This window comes from Humulus lupulus, chromosome 2 (assembly GCF_963169125.1).
Source record: "Humulus lupulus chromosome 2, drHumLupu1.1, whole genome shotgun sequence".
Classification (NCBI taxonomy): domain Eukaryota; kingdom Viridiplantae; phylum Streptophyta; class Magnoliopsida; order Rosales; family Cannabaceae; genus Humulus; species Humulus lupulus.
Window position 1 is genome coordinate 270,988,884 of NC_084794.1, and position 23,492 is coordinate 271,012,375.

Consider the following 23,492-nt stretch of genomic DNA (forward strand, 5'->3'; position numbering starts at 1 on the left):
ATTGCTCGTAGTGACTACATGGCAAGAATGGTGCTTAATCAAGGTCTTCTTCTTTATTATAGAGCAATTTATAAAAAATGAAGTCACTTATCATTCTACGAGTGGTCCAAAGATTATAAAAATTTGAGTGGGAAGAGTGTGGCTTCGGACACCAACATTTTTGTTTAGTAAGAAAAATTATAACACTAGTTCAAGTTGTATCACCAATTGGGCTAAAAAAAAGTTGCATCAACTACAAGTTCCTAACTCTTGATACAAGCAATCTAATCTCTTACCACCAAAAAAAAAGGGCAATGGTGTTCGTTGGGCCCACAGTCCAACCCAATCCAACATAATAGATTCTTCTTCCTTACCTTGAGCCCATGTAATCCAACCAATAAGACACTGACACGTCACTAAACGTACTCTACTCAGTGCTCTGTGATCAGCTCAGGCATGAAAATAAAAAAATCAATAATGGCGCGTGGGAAGTCACGTGCTTTTCCCTTCACCGAAGTCCCGAAGCGAATCCTTTGTTAAGTAATTTTCTAGAGTAGAGTCTCTCACAGGCTTCTAAACTGAACCATTAAAACTCCAACACTATAAAAGAGAAAGAGAGAGAACCGAAGGGAGTTTTTTTTCTTTTCTCTCTTTTATTGTACTCTTTCTCTCCTCTCTCTCCAACTTTTTGGCGGCTCCCTGGATTTCGAAGCTCCAGCTCCTCAACGAAACCCTAGTTTCTTCGGGAGTACTTGTTTATACACCTATACATACATCTGTATACGCGAGAGTGAAGTTTCTTCTTGAAATTGAATTTAGAACTGATTCTTTGGAGAAGGCGGCAATGGAGGCTTCTGTGGAGAAAAAGGGTCACAAAAAGCAAGAGTTTACTTTGGCCTCAGTCTCTGAGCTCGCTTCTTCTTCTTCCTCTGCTCTGTCTTCTTCGCCTATTGTTGCTCGGTTCAGCGCCGATGGTGGAATCCCCGAGCTACGGTTTTATCAAGAGTCTCAATCTGTTGCTGTTGTCAATGTTGATCTTCGAGTGGCTCAGGTTAGCTTTCTTTTTACTCGGCCTGGTATTTCTTTACTCTTTTGGCTGCCGAGAAAGTGAAAGGAGTGTATATAAAAGAGAGAAAATAAACAGAAGGACGCGGATCTTTTGGAATCTTGGTAACGAATGACTTGTTTGGTTTTATTGTTTTTTTTACTAACGATTAAGTTTAGGAATAGAGTACTAGTCCAATGGTATAAAAAATTAAATAAATAGGTTTAGCAATGTAGAGAAGAGGGAAGAAATGAAGCTGATTTAGAGAACGTATTTGTTTTTATTGCTAAATACTTTGTTTTTAGGTTTTTGAATATTTTGTTGTGGTTTTTTAATTGGTGACTTGTTATAAGCTAATCCTACGCATTTATATTAAATGGTCTCTTTAATGATTATAATGTGTTTTTGTGTGCTTATTTGTTGCTCAGCTATTCAAGTTGGGCCCTTTGACCTCTGTTTGTGTATCCGAAGCGTCTGATACGAGCAAAGAGGTAATACATGTTGGTATTTATTTATGTAATTTAAAAATGATAAGAGTTTACTTGGAAGCTTCCGATTCTATGAACCTTTTTTTTTTCAAGTCAGTTAAAGTTTATAGGATAGTGTAAGACTAAATTTCCTAATAGATATTCATTTATTTATTCTTCTTGCAAACTAGGAGTACTCGAGGGGGGTGACTATCCAGTTTAGAAATGAGGCTGAGAACAGCGCCTTCCATTGTGCATTTGAGCAACTGAAGGAGGACTTTATTAGTCAAGGTGCTATTTTAGAGTTTTGGCTGATAATTCTTATTTCTGATTGACGTTGATAATGAAGTTAAATTAACTAGTTTGAAACATGAAACAGGATGCTCCTTAGCTTTAGGAATTTCGCGAAGAGGATGCTCCCTAGCTTTAGGGAGATTTGATTTGGGAGTTCCTTCTGCTTTATGTCATTAGTGCTTCTAACTACTTGATCTGATATATCCAGAGAGATTGAATGGTTGCGAGTCTCACATGTAAAATACAATAATGCTATTGAGACATACAGACTTAATATATAATAGAGTTGACAGTGTCTCCCAGCCCTCCTCCTTCTGCCCAAGGTTGCTTTTTATTGATTTGGGATCTGTATCCCTGTTTAACATTCTCGCCTTTAATTTATTCTTGCAGGAGGACGATTACCAAATGGAGCAATATCAGTTTCTAAAAGCAAGTTTGATGATAAAATAGAACCATCTTCTGCTAAAATGTATTTCCATTATTATGGACAACTGCTTCATCAGCAAAACATGTTACAAGATTATGTTAGGACAGGTAATTTGAATGAGCTGTCAAATTTTCTTTCATGATCTTGCATTATGTACGTCCTGTCACAATGTGTGATTTAGAAGTTCACCTATTACTAAAATTCCAAATGCTGGAAAGCAGGCTTTTATAAAATTCTTGCTGAATAAACTTTTTTATCGGTTACTTCTTGCTTTGAATATTTAGTGTTAGATGAGAATATTGAATTTCTGTGAAAAAAGTGATCCATGATATGAACATCATTTTAAATCTTGGTAACATTTTCTCAGGAACGTATTATGCTGCTGTCATTGAAAACCGTAGTGATTTTTATGGTCGTGTGGTGGTTGATGTTGGTGCTGGTAGTGGTATCTTATCACTCTTTGCTGCTCAGGTACTGTTTGCTCTTTCCCCTACTAAGTTTATTAGCATACTTGAGTTTCCACCCATGAGACGTGAACATGGGAAGACGAATAGTGACTTCGTTTGTGTTTCTTTTCTCTATTGATTTTTGACTACCTTAATTATCTGTATCTTTTGCTCTTGATAGGCTGGTGCAAAACATGTTTATGCTGTGGAGGCTTCTGAAATGGCAGAATATGCGAGGAAACTAATTGCTGGGAATCCAGCTTTGAGCCAACGAATAACGGTGAGAATTTTTTAGTTTTGATGTCACTGCTGTCTCGATTTTGTTCTCTTTGGGTTATTTTTCACTTACTATCTGTGGGTCAGTTATATAAATTCCAATATGTATAAATATTAGGTGATCAAAGGAAAAGTCGAGGAGGTTGAATTACCGGAGAAAGCAGACATTCTCATCTCAGAGCCAATGGGTAAGGCATTAAATCCTCGCTTTAGCAATATGGGAAGCTGAATTTCTTCTAATGATGTTTAATACGTAGTGCTTACCTTTCGTCATTTATGTTTTTTAATATGTTTCCCATGCTTATAAAGCTTCTTACATTGTTTTAAGGGAATTAATTAGCACATGTGCAATAAGAAAAAAAGAAAAAGGAAAATAGAAGCAAACATTATCAACCGTGTTGAAATATAGTGGGTTATGGGTAATATAAGCTCTATTTTTGCCGGAGTGAGTTTATATATAATTTCTTTTTTTGTCTTTAGGAACCTTATTAGTTAATGAAAGAATGCTGGAGTCCTATGTGATTGCAAGAGATCGGTTTCTTCAGCCATCTGGAAAAATGTTTCCTACAGTTGGAAGGTAATACTGCTTTTGAAATACATGCAGTTCTTTTAAAATTTGGTGTTTTGCACTAATTGAGCTAGCATATGATATTATACTTTTAGGATTGCACTTTTTTTATGGATTCTATCCATTGACATGGAAATAGTGTAACATCATTGGAGTGTGTGTGTCTGTATACATATTCATGCTGCAATCTTTCTTGTGTTGGTTGAAGAAACAATTATCATATGCTAGGAAGAAACAATGTGCTAACAGACTTTATTGAATATTTGATTGCAGCAGACGTGCTTCCTCTACCAATCCAAAGCTATTTTAGCCTTACAGTTATAGGAGTATTTGTGCTAGATAGTTACTTTTGCCAAGCCTTTAGGGGCACCTGGCATACTTATTGACCAGTCCTAGTCATATTTCTATAACCCAGTCCTAGTCTTCATTTTAAAAATCTCACAATGTAGTTATTTATTTTTTAAAGTAGGTTTCCCAGTTTGTTATATATCTTACACTTGCACTGTTAATAGACGACTATTGAATCAATTTGTTTCAGGCAATAAAAAAAAACCCTAAAATCATGTCAGTAACACCAAATCAAAATTTTCAAACATAAAAGTAGGGATATATCTTGAGTATTTTTGCATGTATTAATTTGTTATGTACAAATCTTGTTCAGTTCTCGTGATTTTAAGTTGATTGCTTCTGTAGGATACACATGGCACCTTTCAGTGATGAATATTTATTCGTTGAAATTGCAAATAAGGTATGCATGTCATTGATATTATTTTCCACAACTTTCTAAGGGAAACAGTACAGGGTTATGCTTGAATTTGCTTTTTTTTTTGTTTTTTTTTAAGAATACTGGTACAAGCATTGGAGGTTCTTGCCAATAATTTATGCATAATATATATATATACAAATAATTCATTTGGCTGTTAAATCGTAAATAGATTGACAATGGTGTTTGCTATTCCCTTCCCTCCCTGCCAAAGTTGTATAGAAAATCCTCTGAAGAAGATTTAATGTCAAGATTGATAATTTTATGTAGTTTGTTATCAACTATCATTACTTGTTTGGGAGATGCAATTTATTTATGTTCTTACTTATCTACACAGGCACTCTTCTGGCAGCAAGAGAATTATTATGGTGTGAATTTAACAGCCTTGCATGGATCAGCATTCCAAGGATATTTTTCACAGGTCTATATTAATCATTGTTTTGAAACTATATATATATATTTTTTTTTTCTGAAGTGCTTTTAAAATTACTATTTTTGTTTATTATTAATTTTATTTTTTGCTGAAGTGGTTTTGAAATTATTTGGAGGTTGATAGTGATACCCATTGTTATTATAATAGAATTCAGCCATGCCCCTGCTTAAAATCTGTCAATTTGTTTGCAAATAATCTAGTTTCTGTTTCTGAAACATTTACGAAATCAACATGTGTGTTTATGGTTTTTCCTATCTGTTAGTTGAATGTTTTTTGGATGGTATCATTTTCATCAGTTGCTGATCCTTGAATTAGGTTCTTGAAAGTATATACCTTAATATTAATGCTCTGTTATACTTATATTTGGGTGAGATATTCAGATTTAACTCCCGAGAATCAACTAAATCAAATGTGACTGATCCAATACCGGAATAAAGCTTTGCACTTTCTTCGGAATCTCTTTTCTTGTGCTTGTTATTAGGGCTGGAGAACATTGATCAGCATTTTTTAAAACTTGTTAGCCCTGGACAATGGGTTTCCTTGCTTCATATTTATTTCCGTCTTGCTAAAGCTTCTATTTTCTGTGGGTTTTTTTTTTACAGCCTGTAGTCGATGCTTTTGATCCAAGATTGTTGGTAGCTCCTTCAATATCTCATTTGATAGACTTTACTAAAGTTAAGGTATTAGTGTTACTTATTCTTTGCACCTCTCCTTCTTACGAATGTTTCATTGGCGTAGGATTTAATTCTTTTGTTTGTTGGTAAATCCAACATAAATATATATATATATATATATATATATATAATACCTACCATATAATTTTATCGTTGCAGGAAGAGGACTTGTATGAAATTGACATACCATTGCGATTCATAGCCTCTGTGGGTGCTAGAGTGCATGGACTCGCATGCTGGTTTGATGTCTTGTTTAATGGAAGGTAATTATCTGATCTTGATCTATAATTGTTTCTTTCTTTATATATATATGTGCAAATTAGCTGATTTCTTATGTATTTTGAACTGTTTAATCTGCAGTACTGTTCAAAGGTGGCTTTCCACAGCCCCTGGCGCACCAACAACACACTGGTACCAATTACGCTGTGTTCTTTCGCAGCCACTTTATGTCATGGCTGGACAAGAAATTACAGGACAACTCCGAATGGTTGCTCACAATGCTCAAAGTTACACAATATATTTGACGTTGTCAGGTAGATTTTTTCATAACCAAGCTTTCCTTCTCTGTTGTTGCTTTGCCTTTTCACTCAATTAGTGTTGTGGTTCACTTACAAGCTATGGTTTTAATTCAACAGCGAAAATGTGGGGCCCCGGTGCCGATCAAGGAGGGGTAATTCAAACATCATCTTGCAAACTAGATTTGAAAGAACCATACTACAGAATGTCCCAACCACAAGCTTACACATTGGCTCAAGATCAGCAACCGCATCAGCTTATACAAACACAGGTATGGTACTTAAATTCGGTTCAACAGGCTATTATTAGAGTTGATTGGCCCTTATTCTTTCGCTCGTTTCTAGATTCTAGTTTTCACTGAACTCGGTCGCATGGTTTATTCATTGTAGGATATACCTATTCAGTCACAGGATTTAGATGACACTGATTTAATTGCACAACCATCTCCAGCTTCAGTTGCACAGCTTAACACGTTGAATGTTTAAGAAGTTTTTCAACTCTTAGAGATATTTGACGAAGTGCTTCACCATGTTGGCATTATGTTTGTAACATAGACCTGTTTTTTCTTCTTTTTCTATTTATCTAGTGCTGAGATTTATTGGTCTCTACCCTATCGTTGTTGTTCCGGTCTGTTTAGATCATTTTTGAGTGGTTGTGCAACATAGCATACACATCCCCTGTACAACACTTCTGATTTATCTAGTCTGAGAATAAAGTTACATTGCTGCTAAAGTGTTTCCAAGATATGATTTTGCAAGGCATTTTTATAGGGCACACTATGCAAGGTGGTGTCGTAAAGGTTATGAATATTAAAAATTTGGAAAGTAGTGAATGCGATTTTGAGATTGATACGAGGATTGTTATTGCATATTTGGGTTGGGATGTGATATTACTTATTTTTGGGGTCAACTACTTGAAAGGTCCCCAATTCCATATCATTAGATGCGATATTTTGTACATTTCCTTCTAGTTGATTATGGTGTTGTTAGATATGTTTTTCTTTACAAAAGGCTTTTTTTAATATAAAAAAATATATTGAAAGTAAAAGCTATCGATTTTCCAACTAAATTATTAACGTGATTGTATTTTATTTTGAATTTCTTTCTAGATGTGCCAGTTGATTTCAGTCCGCAAATATGTTTGACATTCTTACAAATGTCACTAGTAGTGACATGTCTTTGAAATATAAAGAGACTTGGAGAATAATAGCCCCAAACTTAGATAGTAATTAGACAAATGTCCCTGATTTGAAAATTTTAGCAAAATGGCCAAATAGAACCATTTAGAGTAAGAAAATTATAAAAATAACCTTACCATTCCAAAGCCCTAAATTCAGACATTCACGTTTTTCATTTTGACGTTTCAGCTCTCTCAACATTTAGCTCTCAACCTTAACTCTTCAATGTCATCGCAGACTACCATTTTCGTCGACTGCATCATAGTCGAAAGACGAAAGCAAAGCCACTCAAGAACACATCATTGATCTCTCTATCTCCTCGAATACTATTCACCAGGTAAGTAAGACTACCATTTCTCATATAGTTCCATATTCTAGAGTTGTTTTTTGCTTTTGTGATTTTTCCTCTGTTACTTTTTTTTTTATTTTAACTTACGGTATATGTGTTTTATACAACATAATTGATGGTATATGTGTTGTTATTTTTAATTTGATTTGTTTTTTTGCATTTTTTTTATTGATTTTTTGTTCCATTCTAACTTTGCATGCTCAAATTGATACTGTTAGGTTTTAGTTTGTTAAATGAACTGGTTTGGAAAATGAATATCTAAAAGTTTGATTCATAAAGTTATTGAATGAATGATAGTTATTTTTGGGGTCTTCATTTGCGTAAGGTGCTCTCAAGTATACTTAATTTATACTCTTCTTGCTTTTCTCTTTGGTTTGATTTACATGACATTGTTTGTATTTTACTAGTTTTGTTTTTTGTATTTACTTATGACATATGTGTTTTATACACGAGTATAAGAAAATAGAATATATTACACTTGTAGATCAATGGAATAAAAAGAAGCTTCAGTTTCTAGTAAAGTTAGGAGTTATAGAATTGATAAAAACAAAATTAGGTGCAAGACTGATGAGTATTTTTAAGAAAGGCTCTCTAGGACATTTGTTAGACTTAAATATTACACCCATGAATGCACTAGTACACCATATGGTGCTTAGGACTCTAGAGAGTGGGGATGATAAATTAAAATACATGGTGAATGACCATGTATACAGTTTTGGTTTGAAGTAGTTTAGTATTGTCATGGGATTGAAAACAAAAATCGATTCTTCTATAGAAAGTACAACATTCAAGCAGAGTTCTATTTGGACAAAGTTATTTCCTGAAAATAAATCGGTCATGAAAAAACAATTGGAAGAGACTTTTATAAATTATGATGGATGTGATGAAGATTTATTGTTAAAGCTTGCTAGGTTACATTTAGTTGAAAATTTTCTTCTTGGGAGCCAATTAGTAAAAGTTATTGAAAAAAACACATAGATATGGTGGATAATTATTTTGTTTGTGATGATTATCATTGGGGGAGACTATCATTTGATCTCACATTTAAAGGGCTCAAAAAGGCACTACGTAGGATGAGTGATGGGGGAATTATCCTGTTGATGGATGTGTTGTTGCCTTGCAAATTTTAGCATTTGAGACCATAGGAACTACCCACATCTATGCGAACAAAATAGGAGATCAAATCCCTAGAATAACAAATTGGCCCTACACTGAGCAACTGGCTTTTGAGAACATTTCCACCAAAGTGTTTCAGGCTCCCAATGTAAGTAATCTAAACTTAATACTCTTATGATGTTTCAAATAAATGTGTATATGTAGTGGATTACGCTATTTTGTTTGGGTATATAAAACTTCAATTTTGGTATATACTTCAGTCTACTATATTGTGTGACTAATTGAAATATAATTTGTCATTTTCAGGTTTCTTTATTTCAAATCATACCAACTGATAAAGAGACGAGGAAAAGCTACATGGTTGAATTTAGAGATGTTGAATTCAATGAGGAAATTCAAGAAGAAGTTGGACAAAGCTCGAGAAGATTCTCATTTTGCTTAAGAAGCTCTCTGATGTCAAACTTGTACTCAGCTTTAGAAGATTGTCCGACTTCTTTAATTTCCTCATTGAATTCAGCATCTCTGAATTCAACCATGTAGCTTTTCCTCATTGCTTTATCAGTTGGTATGATTTGAAATAAAGAAACTTAAAAATGACAAATTATATTTCAATTAGTCACACAATATAGTAGACTGAAGTATATACCAAAGTTGAAGTTTTATATACCAAAACAAAAATAGCATAATCTACTATATATACACATTTATTTGAAACATCATAAGAGTATTAAGTTTGGATTACTTGCATTGGGAGCCTGAAACACTTTGGTAGAAATGTTCTCAAAAGTCAGTTGCTCAGTAGATGACCAATTTGTTATTCTAGGGATTTGATCTCCTATTTTGTTCGCATAGATGTGGGTAGTTCATATGATCTCAGATGCAAAAATTTGCAAGGCAACCACACATCTATCTAAAGGATAATTCGCCTATCACTCGTCCTACTTGGTGCCTTTTTGAGCCCTTTAAAGGTGAGATCAAAGGATAGTCTCCCCCAATGATAATCATTACAAACAAAATAATTATCCATCATATCTATGTGTTTTTTTCAATAACTTATACTAATTGGCTCCCAAAAAAAAAAATTTCAACTAAATATAACCTAGCAAAGCTTCAACAACAAATCTTCATCATAATTTATAAAAATCTCTTCCAAATGTTTTTTTATGACCAATTTATTTTCAGGAAATAACTTTGTCCAAATAGAACTCCGCTCGAATGTTATGCTTTCTATAGAAGGATCGATTTTTGTTTTCAATACCAAACTACTTCAAACCAAAACTGTATACATGGCCATTCACCATGTATTTCTATTCATCATCTCCACTCTCTGGAGTCCTAAGCACCATATGGTGTACTAGTGCATTCATGGGTGTAATCTTTAAGTCTAACAAATGTGCTAGAGAGCCTTTCTTAAAAATACTCATTAGTCTTGGACCTAATTTTATTTTTATCAATTCTATAACTCCTAACTTTCCTAGAAACTGAAGAGCTTTTTTTTATTCCATTGATCTACAGGTGTAACATATTCCATTTTCTTGTACTTATGTATAAAACACATGTGTCATAAGTAAATACAAAAAACAAAGCCGGTAAGATACAAACAATGTCATGTAAATCAAACCAAAGAGAAAAGCAAGAAGAATATAAAATAAGTATACTTGAGAGCACCTATGCAAATGAAGACCTCAAAAATAACTATCATTCATTCAGTAACCTTATGAATCAAACTTTTAGATATTCATTTTCCAAACCAATTCATTCAACAAACTAAAACCTAACCGGACCAATTTAAGCATGCAAAGTTAGAATGGAGCAAAAAACAAATCAAATTAAAAGTAACAACACATATATCATACCATAAGTTAAGCATCAATTATGTTGCATAAAACACATATCATAAGTTAAAAAAAGTAACTATAGAGGAAAAATCAACTCTAGAATATGGAACTATACGAGAAATGGTAGTCTTACTTACTTGATGAATAGTATTCGAGGAGATAGAGAGATCAATGATGTGTTCTTGAGTGGCTTTGCTTTTGTCTTTCAGCGATAATGGTGGTAGATGATGGAGTCGGCAAAATGGTGGTTGGAGATGACGGCAGTCGGCAATGAAAGTGGATTGAAGAGTTAGGTTTGAGAGATGAAAGCTGAAACATCAAAAGTGAATGTCTTTTGAATGGTAAGGCTATTTTGGTAATTTTCTTATTCTAAATGGTTCTATTTGGCCATTTTGCTAAAATTTTCAAATCAGGGACATTTATCTAATTACTAAGTTTGGGGCTATTATTCTCCAAGCACCAATATAAAACGACTTATCGCTCGTATTTTATGTATAACAGCTTTGCAATTATTATTTTTTATCGAACGTTACTTTATAAATTTTGTAAGGATAAAGAAACCATACTTTCACAGCACATTTATTCCGCGAAGACCACTGATATTTTATAAATCAAAGCACATATCCTATTTCTTAAGTGATTAATATATAAAGAATAATGATGATAGCACAATTTATGCAATATATCCACGTTAGTAAGATAACACTTTAGTGAAGTATGCAGTACTGCACACAAGTTGTGTTTTAAGGTGCAGATGGTCGCTCCATTGATTAAAATTGTTCTTTTTCATCTAACTAAAAGAGAAGAAATTTATCAAATTATAAGTCCGCCTTTTTAAAAAAAAAATTATAAACTGTATATCCTACATGAACTTTCTTTTATCACCCTTTTTACACTTTTACTTTATTGATTGACACATTTAACTAATAGTTTATCATATCTTTTAATAATAAAATATTTCACATTAGATTAGAGTGTAAAATAAAATGTTAGGAACACTTTTCAACTCTATAATATGAAATGACAAACTGAGAAAATTTGAAACGAAAAGTTTAAAACTGCGTATAACACGAAAAGACAGTGTAAGCTGCTATGAGGCGTTAAGTTATATTCTAGAGTCATAATGTGGCATAAGATGTGCTGTAAAAGGCTTTATAGCACTTATTAATGCCAAAGATTAAAAAATAAATCGACCTTCCAAAATTGAGTGGTATGAAAAACAAGTTGTACTTTATGTGCCCATATATGTTACTCAACATAATTAATATATAAATATTAATTATATCCTCAGCTCTGTTGGCTCTGTTGAGAAATTAGATCCTCATCTTGCATGATAAATCTCAAGAGGCCATTGCTATAGCTGGAGATCGTTTAACACTTACCACATTGTAACAACGGCTGCAAAGAGTTGGATGCTCTGAAAAGGAACCAACTTGAGGTGAAAAATTCCAGCACCTTTCACACTTACTGCCCTCAGCACGGGACACACCAATCCATATTTTAGTTGTCCCTTCAATCAGGCATTCTCCGCTGTGCGGAATGTTTTCAATTACTTCTTTTTTCATTGCCGGAAGGATCTCAGCCTGCATGGGTCATTTTAAATTTAAACCAAAATTAGCAATGGTTTTTTTTATTTTCAAATTAAAACTTTCTTATTTGTTTCACTACGAAAACAAGAAAATGTCACCAAGCATATATATGTGAAAGATAAATGTGACAAAAGTTATATTTCATAAGAAACTATGGGTTTCAATTGTCGTGTTTAGCATTTGCAAGTGAATACTACATACTAACTCTAGAGCTGCAAGGGAAAGAAACAACAGTCTTCAATAGTCACTAGTAGCACATTTGCTTGGATAGAAATTAACAAAGAATAAGAAATACCTGAGATGTTATGAATATGCGATGCAATGTGTCTGCATCATTGCAAGACTCACACATTTCACGCAATCTAGAGGCTAAGCTAGCATCAGAAGTATACAGATAAACTTTGGCTTCCAAACTGGAGCCAATCAACTTTTCAATACGAGCACCCTCTAAGACTTTATTCACCTCAGTCCGCAGCTGGTCAAAGTACTTATGATTAAGAACAGTAAACACAAGCAATTTTTTCTTCAACAAGGAGAGAATAAGCCATGTTCTAAATATTTTATATTGATTTCACAGGTAAGCATGTGAGATGACCTGTAAACAATTGCCACACACAGAAAAAAAAAACCGGCGCAACAACTCTGTAATAATAGATTTCACTTTTTTCATTAGAAAAGCAAGCGTTTTTTGTTAAATGTTGTAAGCTAAAGATATCTTAGTATTCCCTCCTTCCAAAAAAATTACTGGAAAAGCTATTATTTACTCAATTTTGTAGAGAGAAACCAACAAAAATGTTGTTCCAACATTCCCAAATGATTTCTCCACAAATATATTCTTGCAAAATAGGAATATGCATTGCCACAAGGCTTTAACAAGAGTTAGATCAGTTTGTCTTGTTACCTCGAGAACCTTTCCCCAGAATTCAAACTCTTCAATAGGAAAAGAAAGCCATGTTTGATTCCAAGCTGGCCATCCTGATTCAAAAACAAATTCAGCAACAGTTCCATCCTCTTTAGTATACTGGAAGGGGAGGTTCTGCCAGACATCTTCAGCCAAATGTGGCAATATGGGAGCTATCACTTTCACAATGGAAAAGAGATGCGCCACAAGAACTGTTTGACAGCTTCTCCTTGTCAAACTTGTTGTACCCCTGTAGTATCATACTCTCTATGTTATTGCACAATACATTCATAGATAAAAATTAGCACCTCCTAGACTTAAAGCTAATATTCTTGTTGTTTTGCAGATCTCAGCACTTTTAGTAAGCACGAAAAAAAAACTGCACAAGTTAAAGTTCTCGGAAGATCAATCTTTGCATTGGAAAATCATGGTAATCTATGATCATTTACTAATCTGAAATTAACTGAATCGGTTACAAATTTGTTGATAGAGCTGAGAAAATTTACCCAACATAAAGCCGATCTTTTCCAACATCGAAATAGAAATTTGATAGGTCAACAATGACAAATCGTTGTATGACCTGGAAATAAGACAAGACAAACTATTTAGAATTGAATAAAGAAGGAAATCAATTAGTTGAATAAGGTGCCTTTCCTACTAAGGTGAGCAAAGCTTTGCTATAACAATCAAACAAAACTAGACAATTTCCATATAAATATTTTCTTTTGTCCAGAGATTCAATCTGCTTAGGATCAAATGTAGATCACTAAATTCATACTCCCTGCTTGTTTCTTTCCTCTTTTCAATCTTTCGCACATTTATAATAGTGGATGATTCTGCTTGAGACTGTTATGATATAAGAATTTAAAGATTTTTTTTTGTCAACTGATGTGACGGCGCTCCTACGAATTGGAATAATAATTTTGTTTTCCAAAAGTGGTCTTGTAACATTAAACAACAAAATATTATTTTATTTCAATTACTGCTTTTCTGTTGGACTAGCAATTAGTATTTGTTTCCCTAATGAACATGCCACAGTTAATTACTCATTTTTTTTATGTTCTTTCATATTTAAAAAAGAAACATAGACTAAAGCTTGTATTCACTCTTTTCCTCAATTAAAATTTAAAAAGGCATTGCAAGTCTACTAGTTCAAATTTCATAAATTCGAGCAAAAAACCACATGTGATGTAATGTTACATCCCACATTTATACTCCTTGCATATCATTCCAACAGAATATCAAAATATTAAATGTTTTTACCTGAAAGATCTTAAAGAACTGATAGTTTTCATAGCTCTCTCTAATGTTCTTTACAACATTTTCAAGCTGAAATAGAGCATGTCGATCAATCATGGGAAGATCATGATATGGAACAGCATTATCAGCCTGCAAATAGGGCATATTTATATAAGTAAAGCAACCAATAAAGAGATGGAGCTGCAATCTACAACGATGTCACTTGAATAAAAATTAGAGGGAGGGAGAGAGAGAGGCATTTTTGAAGGGTGAAATATTTTATGTGTATAAATATAAAATTTGGACTTGGGGAACACTAAAATCTCTAATAATTGTTAATTAACATACATGCCAATCATGAAGATTTCCCAAAAGGTATCTCAATGTTCCTCGCAGCTTCCGATAAATGTCAGACATTTGGCGGAGAACTTGAGGACCGACCAGTACATCACTAGTATAATCTACACTGGAAACCCAGAGCCGTAATACATCAGCTCCATAACCAGGTGCTTCCTGCCAGCAGAGAAATAGACCATTTAGCAATACACTCACTCACAAATTGTTTTAGGGCATGGGTAAGGTGGTAAAGTGGAATGTCTTAGAATATTCAACGTTGACGAACCTTCTGGTTTTTTCCTCCTTCAATCACACTTTGTGGGTCTACAACATTGCCCAAAGATTTGCTCATTTTTAGACCTCTCTCATCCAATACAAATCCATGTGTTATAACACCAGAATATGGTGCCTTTCCTGCACAAAACAAAAATGAAAAATTAATGCAGTCTCACTGATTAATATCTTACCTTTCAGAGAGGAGAAATTTAAGACTACAAAGAATGGAACACAGGAGATTCCATATACCAATGAAAATTTTCGATTACATTGCAACTCTCTCCTTGGCTACCTAAACAAGAGGCTATAGATTACAAAGCAGCAGTCAAATCTTTTTCCAGGAGATCAAACCTGGAAATATTCTCTGCATCTAAATTTTAGAAAAAATAAAAAAAATTGACAAGAGTATTTACTGAAATGTAGCCTATCGTTTGACACAACATCAATGGAATATCCCGAGTGATCTTATTAGTACAAATGCCCTTAGGTGAATAAACTGAAAGAAAATATTGATATCTTTGCTTGTAAACAAAGAGGGGGAACATTGTTAATAAATATGTCCAGCTTCTACCTTTTGTAGCAATGCTTGTTAATAATGAACTCTGGAACCATCCACGATGCTGATCTGTGCCTTCAAGGTACAAGTCTGCAGGAAAACTAAGGTCCTTCCTTGTTCCCAAAACCGCAGCCCAAGAAGAACCTGAAATAAATATTTAAAAAATTAAACAAAACCAAAATATAGAGGATCACAATATATTAGATGAAATTATGGATCATTTTCATTATGTATTTATTAGCATGCATCAAGAATCAACTGGGCAACATTTTACTGATGCAACAGACAGCTAGGGGCTGGCTGAAATATACAAATCATGATTTGGCAAAACCATTTACACAGCATGTAAGATGAGCATATTCCTTTATGTACCAAACAGCTGGTAGAAATTCACAAATTACACGAGCTTTGAGGTATTCCTCACATGGCATACAGATGTTTTTCTTTTGAAAAAATCATTCCATAAGAAATACAAGCAGAAGGGTCAATTATGAAATCATATTAAACAATTAACATTATAAAGATACGGATGATATCGAAAGGTTTGATGAATGGCATTGGAAAATAGAGCTAAATTAGTAATTTTTAAATCTGGAGTTATGAATAATCAACAGATGTATTAAGAAAAAGACAAGACGTATGATTCGACTCATTACCTGAATCAAACCATACATCCATCGTGTCAGTCCCTTTTACATACTCTGATGCTTGATCGCGATATTTACCAGGGAGAAGATCCTCCACCTTCATGTACCACCAGGCATCACTACCCTTTTCGGCTATTATAGCTGCCAATTCAAATAATAAAAAAGAATAAAATTAAATTGACCTTCAATAGGTGCATCAAGTTTGAAGTGGGATGATAAATTGCACGGCATATCCATATGGATTATTCTTTGTAGCCATGGCCATCATGTGTGTGTGCTCACAAAGACAACAACAGAGCTGGGGGGTGACACAGAGAACGATATCTTGAATCAATTTAGGAGGACCCTTGCTATAACTAAATAATTCTCACACTTGATATGATCAACAGTCTCTTCATTCATCAGAGGTTCCTTTGTTTGCACGTGATAAAAGACTGGAATTGGAACACCCCATGTCCTTTGGCGTGATATACACCAATCAGACCGACTAGTAGTCATCGCAGAAATTCTGTTCTCTGCCTGAGGAAACAAAACTCATGCATACAAGAGAGCACTAGTAAACTATTTTGTAAAATTGCAAGGTACCCCCAGAAAAGAAAAGAGGAAAAACACTATGAATAAGTCAAAATGTACTAGAAGTACCTGAGAGGGAATCCATTTTACATGACCAATTGCCTCCATAGCAGCTTGGCGAAATCCTTCAACTGACGCAAACCATTGCTCAGTTGCCCTAAATATTGTGGGCTTTTTGGTTCTCCAATCATATGGATACTTGTGTGCTTCAAAATAGTAAATGGAAATGTTTAGTAACTGCCACATGATATTTATATGGTATAACCTCAAGAGTAAAAAGGAAATTGACTGGATTAGTGGTTGAAGGACTGAACCAGAATAAAAGAAGACTTACCATAAGATTCTTCCATAATAAGTGACAAATGCTCATCCAAGTATTTCACAACAGCAACATTACCATCAGCGAGTACATCAAGCCCATTGAATTGTCCGGCTTCTTCGGTGAACTTCCCATCATCGTCGACAGGGGAAAGTAATGGCAGTCCGTACTTCATGCCAGTCACATAGTCTTCCTGGCCATGTCCAGGAGCTGTATGGACCAGTCCAGTTCCTGATTCTGTAGTAATATAATCTCCTCCAATGACAACAGGACATTCTTTATTACTGATTGGATGTATATACCTGGAAAAGGAACCATACTTAGCCAATAGGTAGTTCATTTTATAAATGCTCAGTATATATAAAGGAATTTAATCATTACTCAGATTTAGGTTTATATCATTATCATCATCCGTCACCTGCAATTTTCAAGATCTGAACCCAACATAATTTTCCTGACAACAAGCTTTACACTCCATTTAGCCTCTAATGTTGACACAAGATCTGAAGCTACAATTAGAAAAGGCTTCTTTTCCTCCTTCAGAACATTTCCAAGCTGTCGATTTTTATTTCCAGCAGATAAGACATCTTCTGAGAGTGATTGTACTTCAACTATGGCATATTGAAGCTTGGCATTCACAGCAACAGCTGAAAATTTTGAGAGAAACGAGAAATTGTTAAATTATAAAGAAGATGGATCGCTTCCAGCAAGAAAACGGAATAAAAAATAAGCAAAAATAATGACAAGCAAGCATTGACCCAAAGAAGAATATGAGGAACAGCAAGCTTGATTATAATAATATAAACATACTTATGTTTGATGTGTACTGGTGAATAACTATTCATATCTTTCTATATAAAGATCAAATATGGTTTTACTTAATATTTGTCTATTCACCTTTCCTATCAGAGAGAAAGGATAATAGACCCACGAAAATTGATAGAGCTTTTCCAGGCATTAACCAGCAATTACATGTTATAAGTGACAAAAATATACCCACCAGCATTGGCTGGAACAGTCCAGGGAGTTGTAGTCCATATAGCCAAGCATAAATCTGGGAAATAGTCCTTTAATAAGCCACCAGAAGCTGGAGGTGCACTAACCATTCTGAAAATAGCATATATGCTTCTTGAAACATGCCCTTCTGGATACTGCGCAACAAAATTTTGAGTTAAAAGTATTAAACTAGAGTAACATAAGATTTAACATGAGCATAGGCCTAAAACAACTACACTATAGAACTTGAATAATTCATAAAATAGCACATTATTACTAAAGATGGGAGAGGAATGTTTTATTCCCATATTTTAGTTTGTGTGTGTGTGTACATAGAGAGGAAAAAAAACTCTACTCGAGATGATTAATTATATTTTATCAATTTACTGGAAACCTAGAAATATATCTTAAGTTACCATTTAGATGATGAAAGAGGTTTGAAAGATTACTTAGGAAAGGGTATTTTGAGGGAAAATATAAGAAAGCACTAATATATCTTGCTAGATAATGGTCTCTCCTGAATACAACACGCTCATGGAAGTGTCCAAATCAGATAAATCAAAATTTAAATGTTGGATTAAGAAAAAGGAAAAATACCTCTAACTCAGCCTCTGCAAGAGCAGTTCGTGATGAGGGACTCCAGTGAACTGGTTTCCTACCTCTATAAATATAACCTTGGATTGCCATTTGGCCAAACACTTCAATCTACCAGTTTATACAACATTCATGAAACAAAAAATATCAGAAAACTACAAATAAGATAAAACAAATTTACATGAAAGATACATAGATTGAAACTGAGTACAATGCTAACTGAGGAACCAAATGCAACTTTTATAGCAACATTTATTTAAAGAAATAAATCCAATTTTAGTTACAGATAATCTATCCTCTATGGTTTCTCCAATAGAGGGATTTGTACAAAGGCAACAATTAACCCAGAGTTATAAAGATGTGCATAAGTCACATGATTGGTGCAGTAATAGCTACCTGAGCAGCTTCATATTCTGGATCAAGAGTTAGATATGGATTATCCCAGTCTGCCCACACTCCATAACGCTGCAACAGCAAATAGTTCTTGATTGCTTTAGGAACATCCAAAACACCCCACTTATTTAAAAGTAAAATTAGACTTATCTAAATTTAGAATATAACTTTTAATCTAATTTATAAATCATACATGAGAGGTTATAAAATTCATCTGGCAATAAATTCATGTAGCAAATAGTTCAGATCCAAACTAAAAAACAACTAAATGAGAGACAATAAAGGAGATGTTACCTTAAATGAAGTCATTTGAGTTTTGACAGTTGCTTTGGCAAATTTAGCTGCCTTGGCTCTTAATTTTACTGGTGTGAGATCCTTTCTAGTATTTTCATCCAGTGACTGCAAAACTAATAATTAAAATGATGACCCACATATGTATTAGGACTTTCCTTAATCTCCACAAAATATACCACAGGAAGTTTGGTACTTTTATTCAAAAAGAGAGTTAAAATGGAAGAAGTGATCCTTAGGATATATGTCATCATGCCACGGTAGTAAGAGAAAGTTGCAAAATACACTTGCCTTTCAACTCGATTGGTAAGCCATGACAATCCCAACCAGGTATATAATAAACTTTATAGTTTTGAAGAAGCTGCCATCAAGAGAAGAAAGAAAAAAAGGATGAATTCATTTGTTATTGTGAGTACCATAAACATTTGATAATAAACTAAATTAACTCAAGGATTAGATCTTGACTTCTCAAAGTCAAATATGTTAGTATCATACTTGTATTGAAGGACACAAGGCGGTGTGACAAAAGCATGAGAAAGATTAATAAAGAGGCTAAACAATAATATGTAGTGAAACATAAAAGTAATAGCAGGTTTACCTTATAGCGGTTGATCATATCCTTCAAAATCTTGTTCAGAGCATGTCCCATGTGAAGGTCACCATTGGCATATGGAGGACCATCATGAAGAATAAAATTTGCCTGAACATGTAAAAAAAAATGGTCAGAAAACAAGTCACACAACAAAACATTAATGAAACCAAGGAAAACTTAAAAACTCACCCCTGAATTTTTATCAACAACTCTCTTGAACACTTGATTGTCATCCCAAATTTTCTGAATTTCAGGCTCCCTAACCAAAGAGTTTGCTCTCATGCCAAAAGTTGTCTTAGGCAGATCAACTGTGTGCTTGTATTTTCCATCTTCCTGCTTTGCGCCTAGACAATCAAATTGACCCATACATGAAAATGAGTGCATGTTCATCCTTCACAATAATTTTTTAGTAAAGGTTTCCTATGTGAAAAATTTAAAATTCCAAGAACCATCTTCTAAACAATGCTTTCAGAGCATGAATATTTAGTAAAAGCAAATAAGTGCACAAAGAGACACACCTTCAGCAGCTTTCTTTGCAGCCATAACAGGTCCCCTTGCCCTCCGTTTTGATGAAGGAAACTCATCAGAGGAATAAGTAGAATAGTTTGTTGTATTAAAAAGGGTAAATACTTTGATCGAAGAGCTTCCTTTGAGATGAAACAAGCCATCAGAAGTCCTCCTAAAAGATGATCTGGTTCTTTGTGACAAAACCTGAATACACACAGCATAATTCATCAGTAGCCATTTTCCACTTTAGAGGCAAAGGAAGTCATAAAGTTTTTTTTTAAAAAAAAAAGACTAACTAAATGTCACGTTAAAATCTTTGACTAATTACCAACCAAGAAAAAAAAACAAAAAAGAAGATTTAATTGAAATGGTTCTACTACTTCCTGAGACACAATACAAGGTACCATATATCAAGAAAAATTTGAAAAGCATGACATAGCTCCATCAAAAAATTTATTACTAGGAAGTGCAAAAATCAATTTTCTGCATGCATAATGTTTAATTTTTAGAAAATTGTATTTTTACTTTTAATGAAGCTAATGCCTGTAATATGACAATAATTTTTCTAGTATTCTAAATTATCATGTCTAAAAGACGATAAAGTTGACATCCAATAGCCTCTGACAACTTACAAATCAAAAGAAAAACACACATTACAAAACATTACCTAAATCCTTCAATGAATTTATTTGAGCAATTTGTGTAGCAAAAGAGAATCTAAAAATTTGCAACATGAATTTTTTAGATGAAACTCAATGTAAGATCACCTATTCTTATGCCTTAAATTAGTTTCCCTTTTATTCTATTTTTCAAATTGAATATTTTTATTGTTTTATTTGAGGTTTACTGATTTGTACTTTTCATTTTGCTCATAAATAGGGTTTGCCTTGAAACTGAGAAGATTGTTATAATATTCAGTAATAAAATTCAGACTTGTTCTCCAAGTAATCACTTTCTCCTTCTAGTACGTCTACAACTAGGAGATTAAACTAACGATATCTGTTGCTCTAAAAGCTCTGATCAAGAAAGACATCAAAGTTTTAATTTCAATACGACAAAAAATGGAAATCAACACTAACAGATAGTAATTTATTTTTAACTTTCTAGCATCCTGAAATCCCGAAATCTCAAAAAGACCAAAATTTCCATATATTATATGATAATACCTAAAACTATCACTCTATACACACTCCAACAAACTTCAACAATATGTTTGTACTAGTCAGAAATTAAAAAACCAACTACATAAATAAAGAGACCAACTAAATCATTATTTTAGCATTTTATCAAGCAATTTGTGCCATTAAATTATGCATATGTATGTGTGTGAGAATCTCAATCAAGGAGGATACCATATTGTGAAGTTCAACTAATTGAAAACGCTTTAAAAAAAATTCTGTTCATATTCTAATATTCTGAAAAAGAAAAAAAAAAGACCATAATTATGACTATACAGTAGCCCTAAGCTCTCAGCATTATGATTTTTTACACAAAATAATATACAAATATAAATTTAAAGATAGAAAAACTGGACTTTATACAGTAATCCTTCTTTGGCATTTCATCAAGCAATTTTTCAGCAAAAGCAAAAGCTCGCCAGAACTCAGAAATACATAAGATAAAAACCATCAATCCGATTATAATCCAAACAAGATTCATACAGAATTCCAACCTACAAGTTTCAATTTACTTCTTCATAATAAAAAACACTCAACCAATACTCAACAATGATTACGCCTCAAAAGAAACCTAATCACATTCGAATTACAGAAACATACTAAACGCTCTACAAACAGACGAATTCAACTCAACACACAGCTCTGTTTGGTAGCCACCGAACCGAAGAAAAGTTTATTAAGTGACAGTTGAGCTTATCAATTATAATCTAAAGCTTTACAAAACATTCCCTGAGACTTTCTCGGGGGCCGAAATCGGAGAACGAAGAGCGAGTTTAGGAAGTAAGAAAATGGTAAGTGAAGTTATCGTACCCGAGAAGGAGAGGTATAGAGGACCGCCATTGAAGCCTCCCTTGGTTTGAAGGCGGGAGAGTTAGTAGCGAAGGATTTGAAAAAGGACATGTTTGGATTTATGAAGTCATTGGTGGAGGTATGCCATCGCCATTTTTGGGGAGTCCGAGAGCAGAGGCAGAGGGAGGGAAACGGATAAATATAATATATTTATAAACACAGAATCAAATGGTCCCAAACCTCACACATATTACCCTTTTTATAACTACTATACAAATTACTCACTCACTCAGCTCAGAGCTCTGCGGGAACTGGCCAACTCGTTTAATCCACAATTCATTTCTTTTTTTAAAAAAAAAAAAAACTAAAAAAATTAATAAAAACATCTTTCGTTTCAACCAAAGAATATGTTTATGCAGGGCGCATTATCTATTCGGAAATTTGACTTTTAATGCATTAAGTGACACTATATTTCAAATATACTCTATCACTATCTATCACTATATGACTCATTTTGGTGCAATTAATGACCTTACTACCTAAAATACTCCTGACATCTTTTCTCATAGACTCGAAGTCCCGAAGCATACTTGTAACACTTAACCCCGATTGAATCCGTAGAACCCAAAGTCCCGAAGCATACTTGTAACACTTAATCCCGAAGCAAGCAAACTTTGTAACACTTAACCCCGATTGAATCCGTAGAACCCAACCATTATCTTCCACGACCACGAACAAGGGCTCCCAAAGGGTCGGAGTTGACGATCAGAGAAGGGGAAGGAGAAAACGTTGAGCAAGCCAACCAAACTTTTAGGAAACAACCCCAAAGAAAGCGAAGGTGAGGGATTTCATTTTTAATCTGCAATATGTGTATGTACTTGGTTTTTTTTGTTGATTTTTGTTCATAGGATAGATCGAGGCTTGGGAATGAAGAAATCTGAGTTTTTTTCAAGATTTTTTATGCACCTCGATAAAAATCGATAGGAGTCGATAGTATATGCTAGGGTCTGGATTTGATTGTGCCTCGATAGGCCTCGATGGGACTCGATAGGACTTGATGAAATTTTAGGCTTATAGAAATTTAACATATACCTCGATAGGACTCGATGCTATTGGCCATATGGCTTATGTAGCATTTGCCTCGATAGGAATCGATAGGACTCGATGATACGGGGCTTTGGGATTTTTAGGACCTGCCTCGATAGGAATCGATAGGCCTCGATAGGACTCGATGATACCGGACTTTGGGATTTTTAGCACCTACCTCGATAGGCCTCGATAGTAACCAGATGTGTAATGCCCCAAATTTCCTAATAAGGGTTAGGACCTTGATTAGGAGGCCGTGAGG

At 34.0% G+C, this 23,492-nt stretch overlaps 2 protein-coding genes across 8 annotated transcripts; one reads left to right on the top strand and one right to left on the bottom strand.

The window, feature by feature from the left end:
• The first annotated feature begins 562 nt into the window (after positions 1 to 562).
• On the top strand, positions 563 to 10,950 carry LOC133819404 (probable histone-arginine methyltransferase 1.4). Of its 7 annotated transcripts, none has more exons than XR_009886335.1 (16): positions 563 to 1,030; positions 1,453 to 1,515; positions 1,683 to 1,782; positions 2,176 to 2,319; positions 2,580 to 2,683; positions 2,840 to 2,938; positions 3,053 to 3,122; positions 3,415 to 3,511; positions 4,196 to 4,250; positions 4,603 to 4,686; positions 5,301 to 5,378; positions 5,532 to 5,635; positions 5,733 to 5,905; positions 6,008 to 6,159; positions 7,255 to 8,678; positions 8,837 to 10,950. XR_009886335.1 is itself a non-coding variant. In XM_062252656.1 (16 exons), the coding sequence occupies exons 1-15, from the start codon at positions 824 to 826 to the stop codon at positions 7,369 to 7,371; spliced, it is 1,647 nt and encodes a 548-aa protein (XP_062108640.1). In that variant the 5' UTR covers positions 563 to 823; the 3' UTR covers positions 7,372 to 7,402; positions 8,837 to 10,950. The 7 variants fall into 7 exon arrangements, 6 of the variants coding, with proteins under 6 accessions (XP_062108640.1, XP_062108639.1, XP_062108638.1 ...); XM_062252656.1 differs by having other exon boundaries at positions 7,255 to 7,402; XM_062252655.1 differs by having other exon boundaries at positions 7,255 to 7,402; positions 10,578 to 10,950.
• Positions 10,951 to 11,405: 455 nt separating this feature from the next.
• Positions 11,406 to 22,401, bottom strand: LOC133819406 (isoleucine--tRNA ligase, chloroplastic/mitochondrial). Its single transcript, XM_062252660.1, has 22 exons — positions 22,166 to 22,401; positions 20,189 to 20,381; positions 19,860 to 20,014; positions 19,677 to 19,778; positions 19,370 to 19,439; positions 19,082 to 19,194; positions 18,791 to 18,859; positions 18,398 to 18,505; positions 17,805 to 17,955; positions 17,223 to 17,451; positions 16,820 to 17,106; positions 16,555 to 16,691; positions 16,284 to 16,431; positions 15,922 to 16,053; positions 15,281 to 15,409; positions 14,720 to 14,847; positions 14,446 to 14,610; positions 14,122 to 14,247; positions 13,365 to 13,438; positions 12,859 to 13,108; positions 12,253 to 12,432; positions 11,406 to 11,951 (listed from the first exon to the last, which is right to left on the bottom strand). Exons 1-22 carry the CDS (start codon positions 22,253 to 22,255, stop codon positions 11,709 to 11,711), a joined length of 3,279 nt encoding a protein of 1,092 aa, XP_062108644.1. The 5' UTR covers positions 22,256 to 22,401; the 3' UTR covers positions 11,406 to 11,708.
• Between the last annotated feature and the right edge of the window lie 1,091 nt (positions 22,402 to 23,492).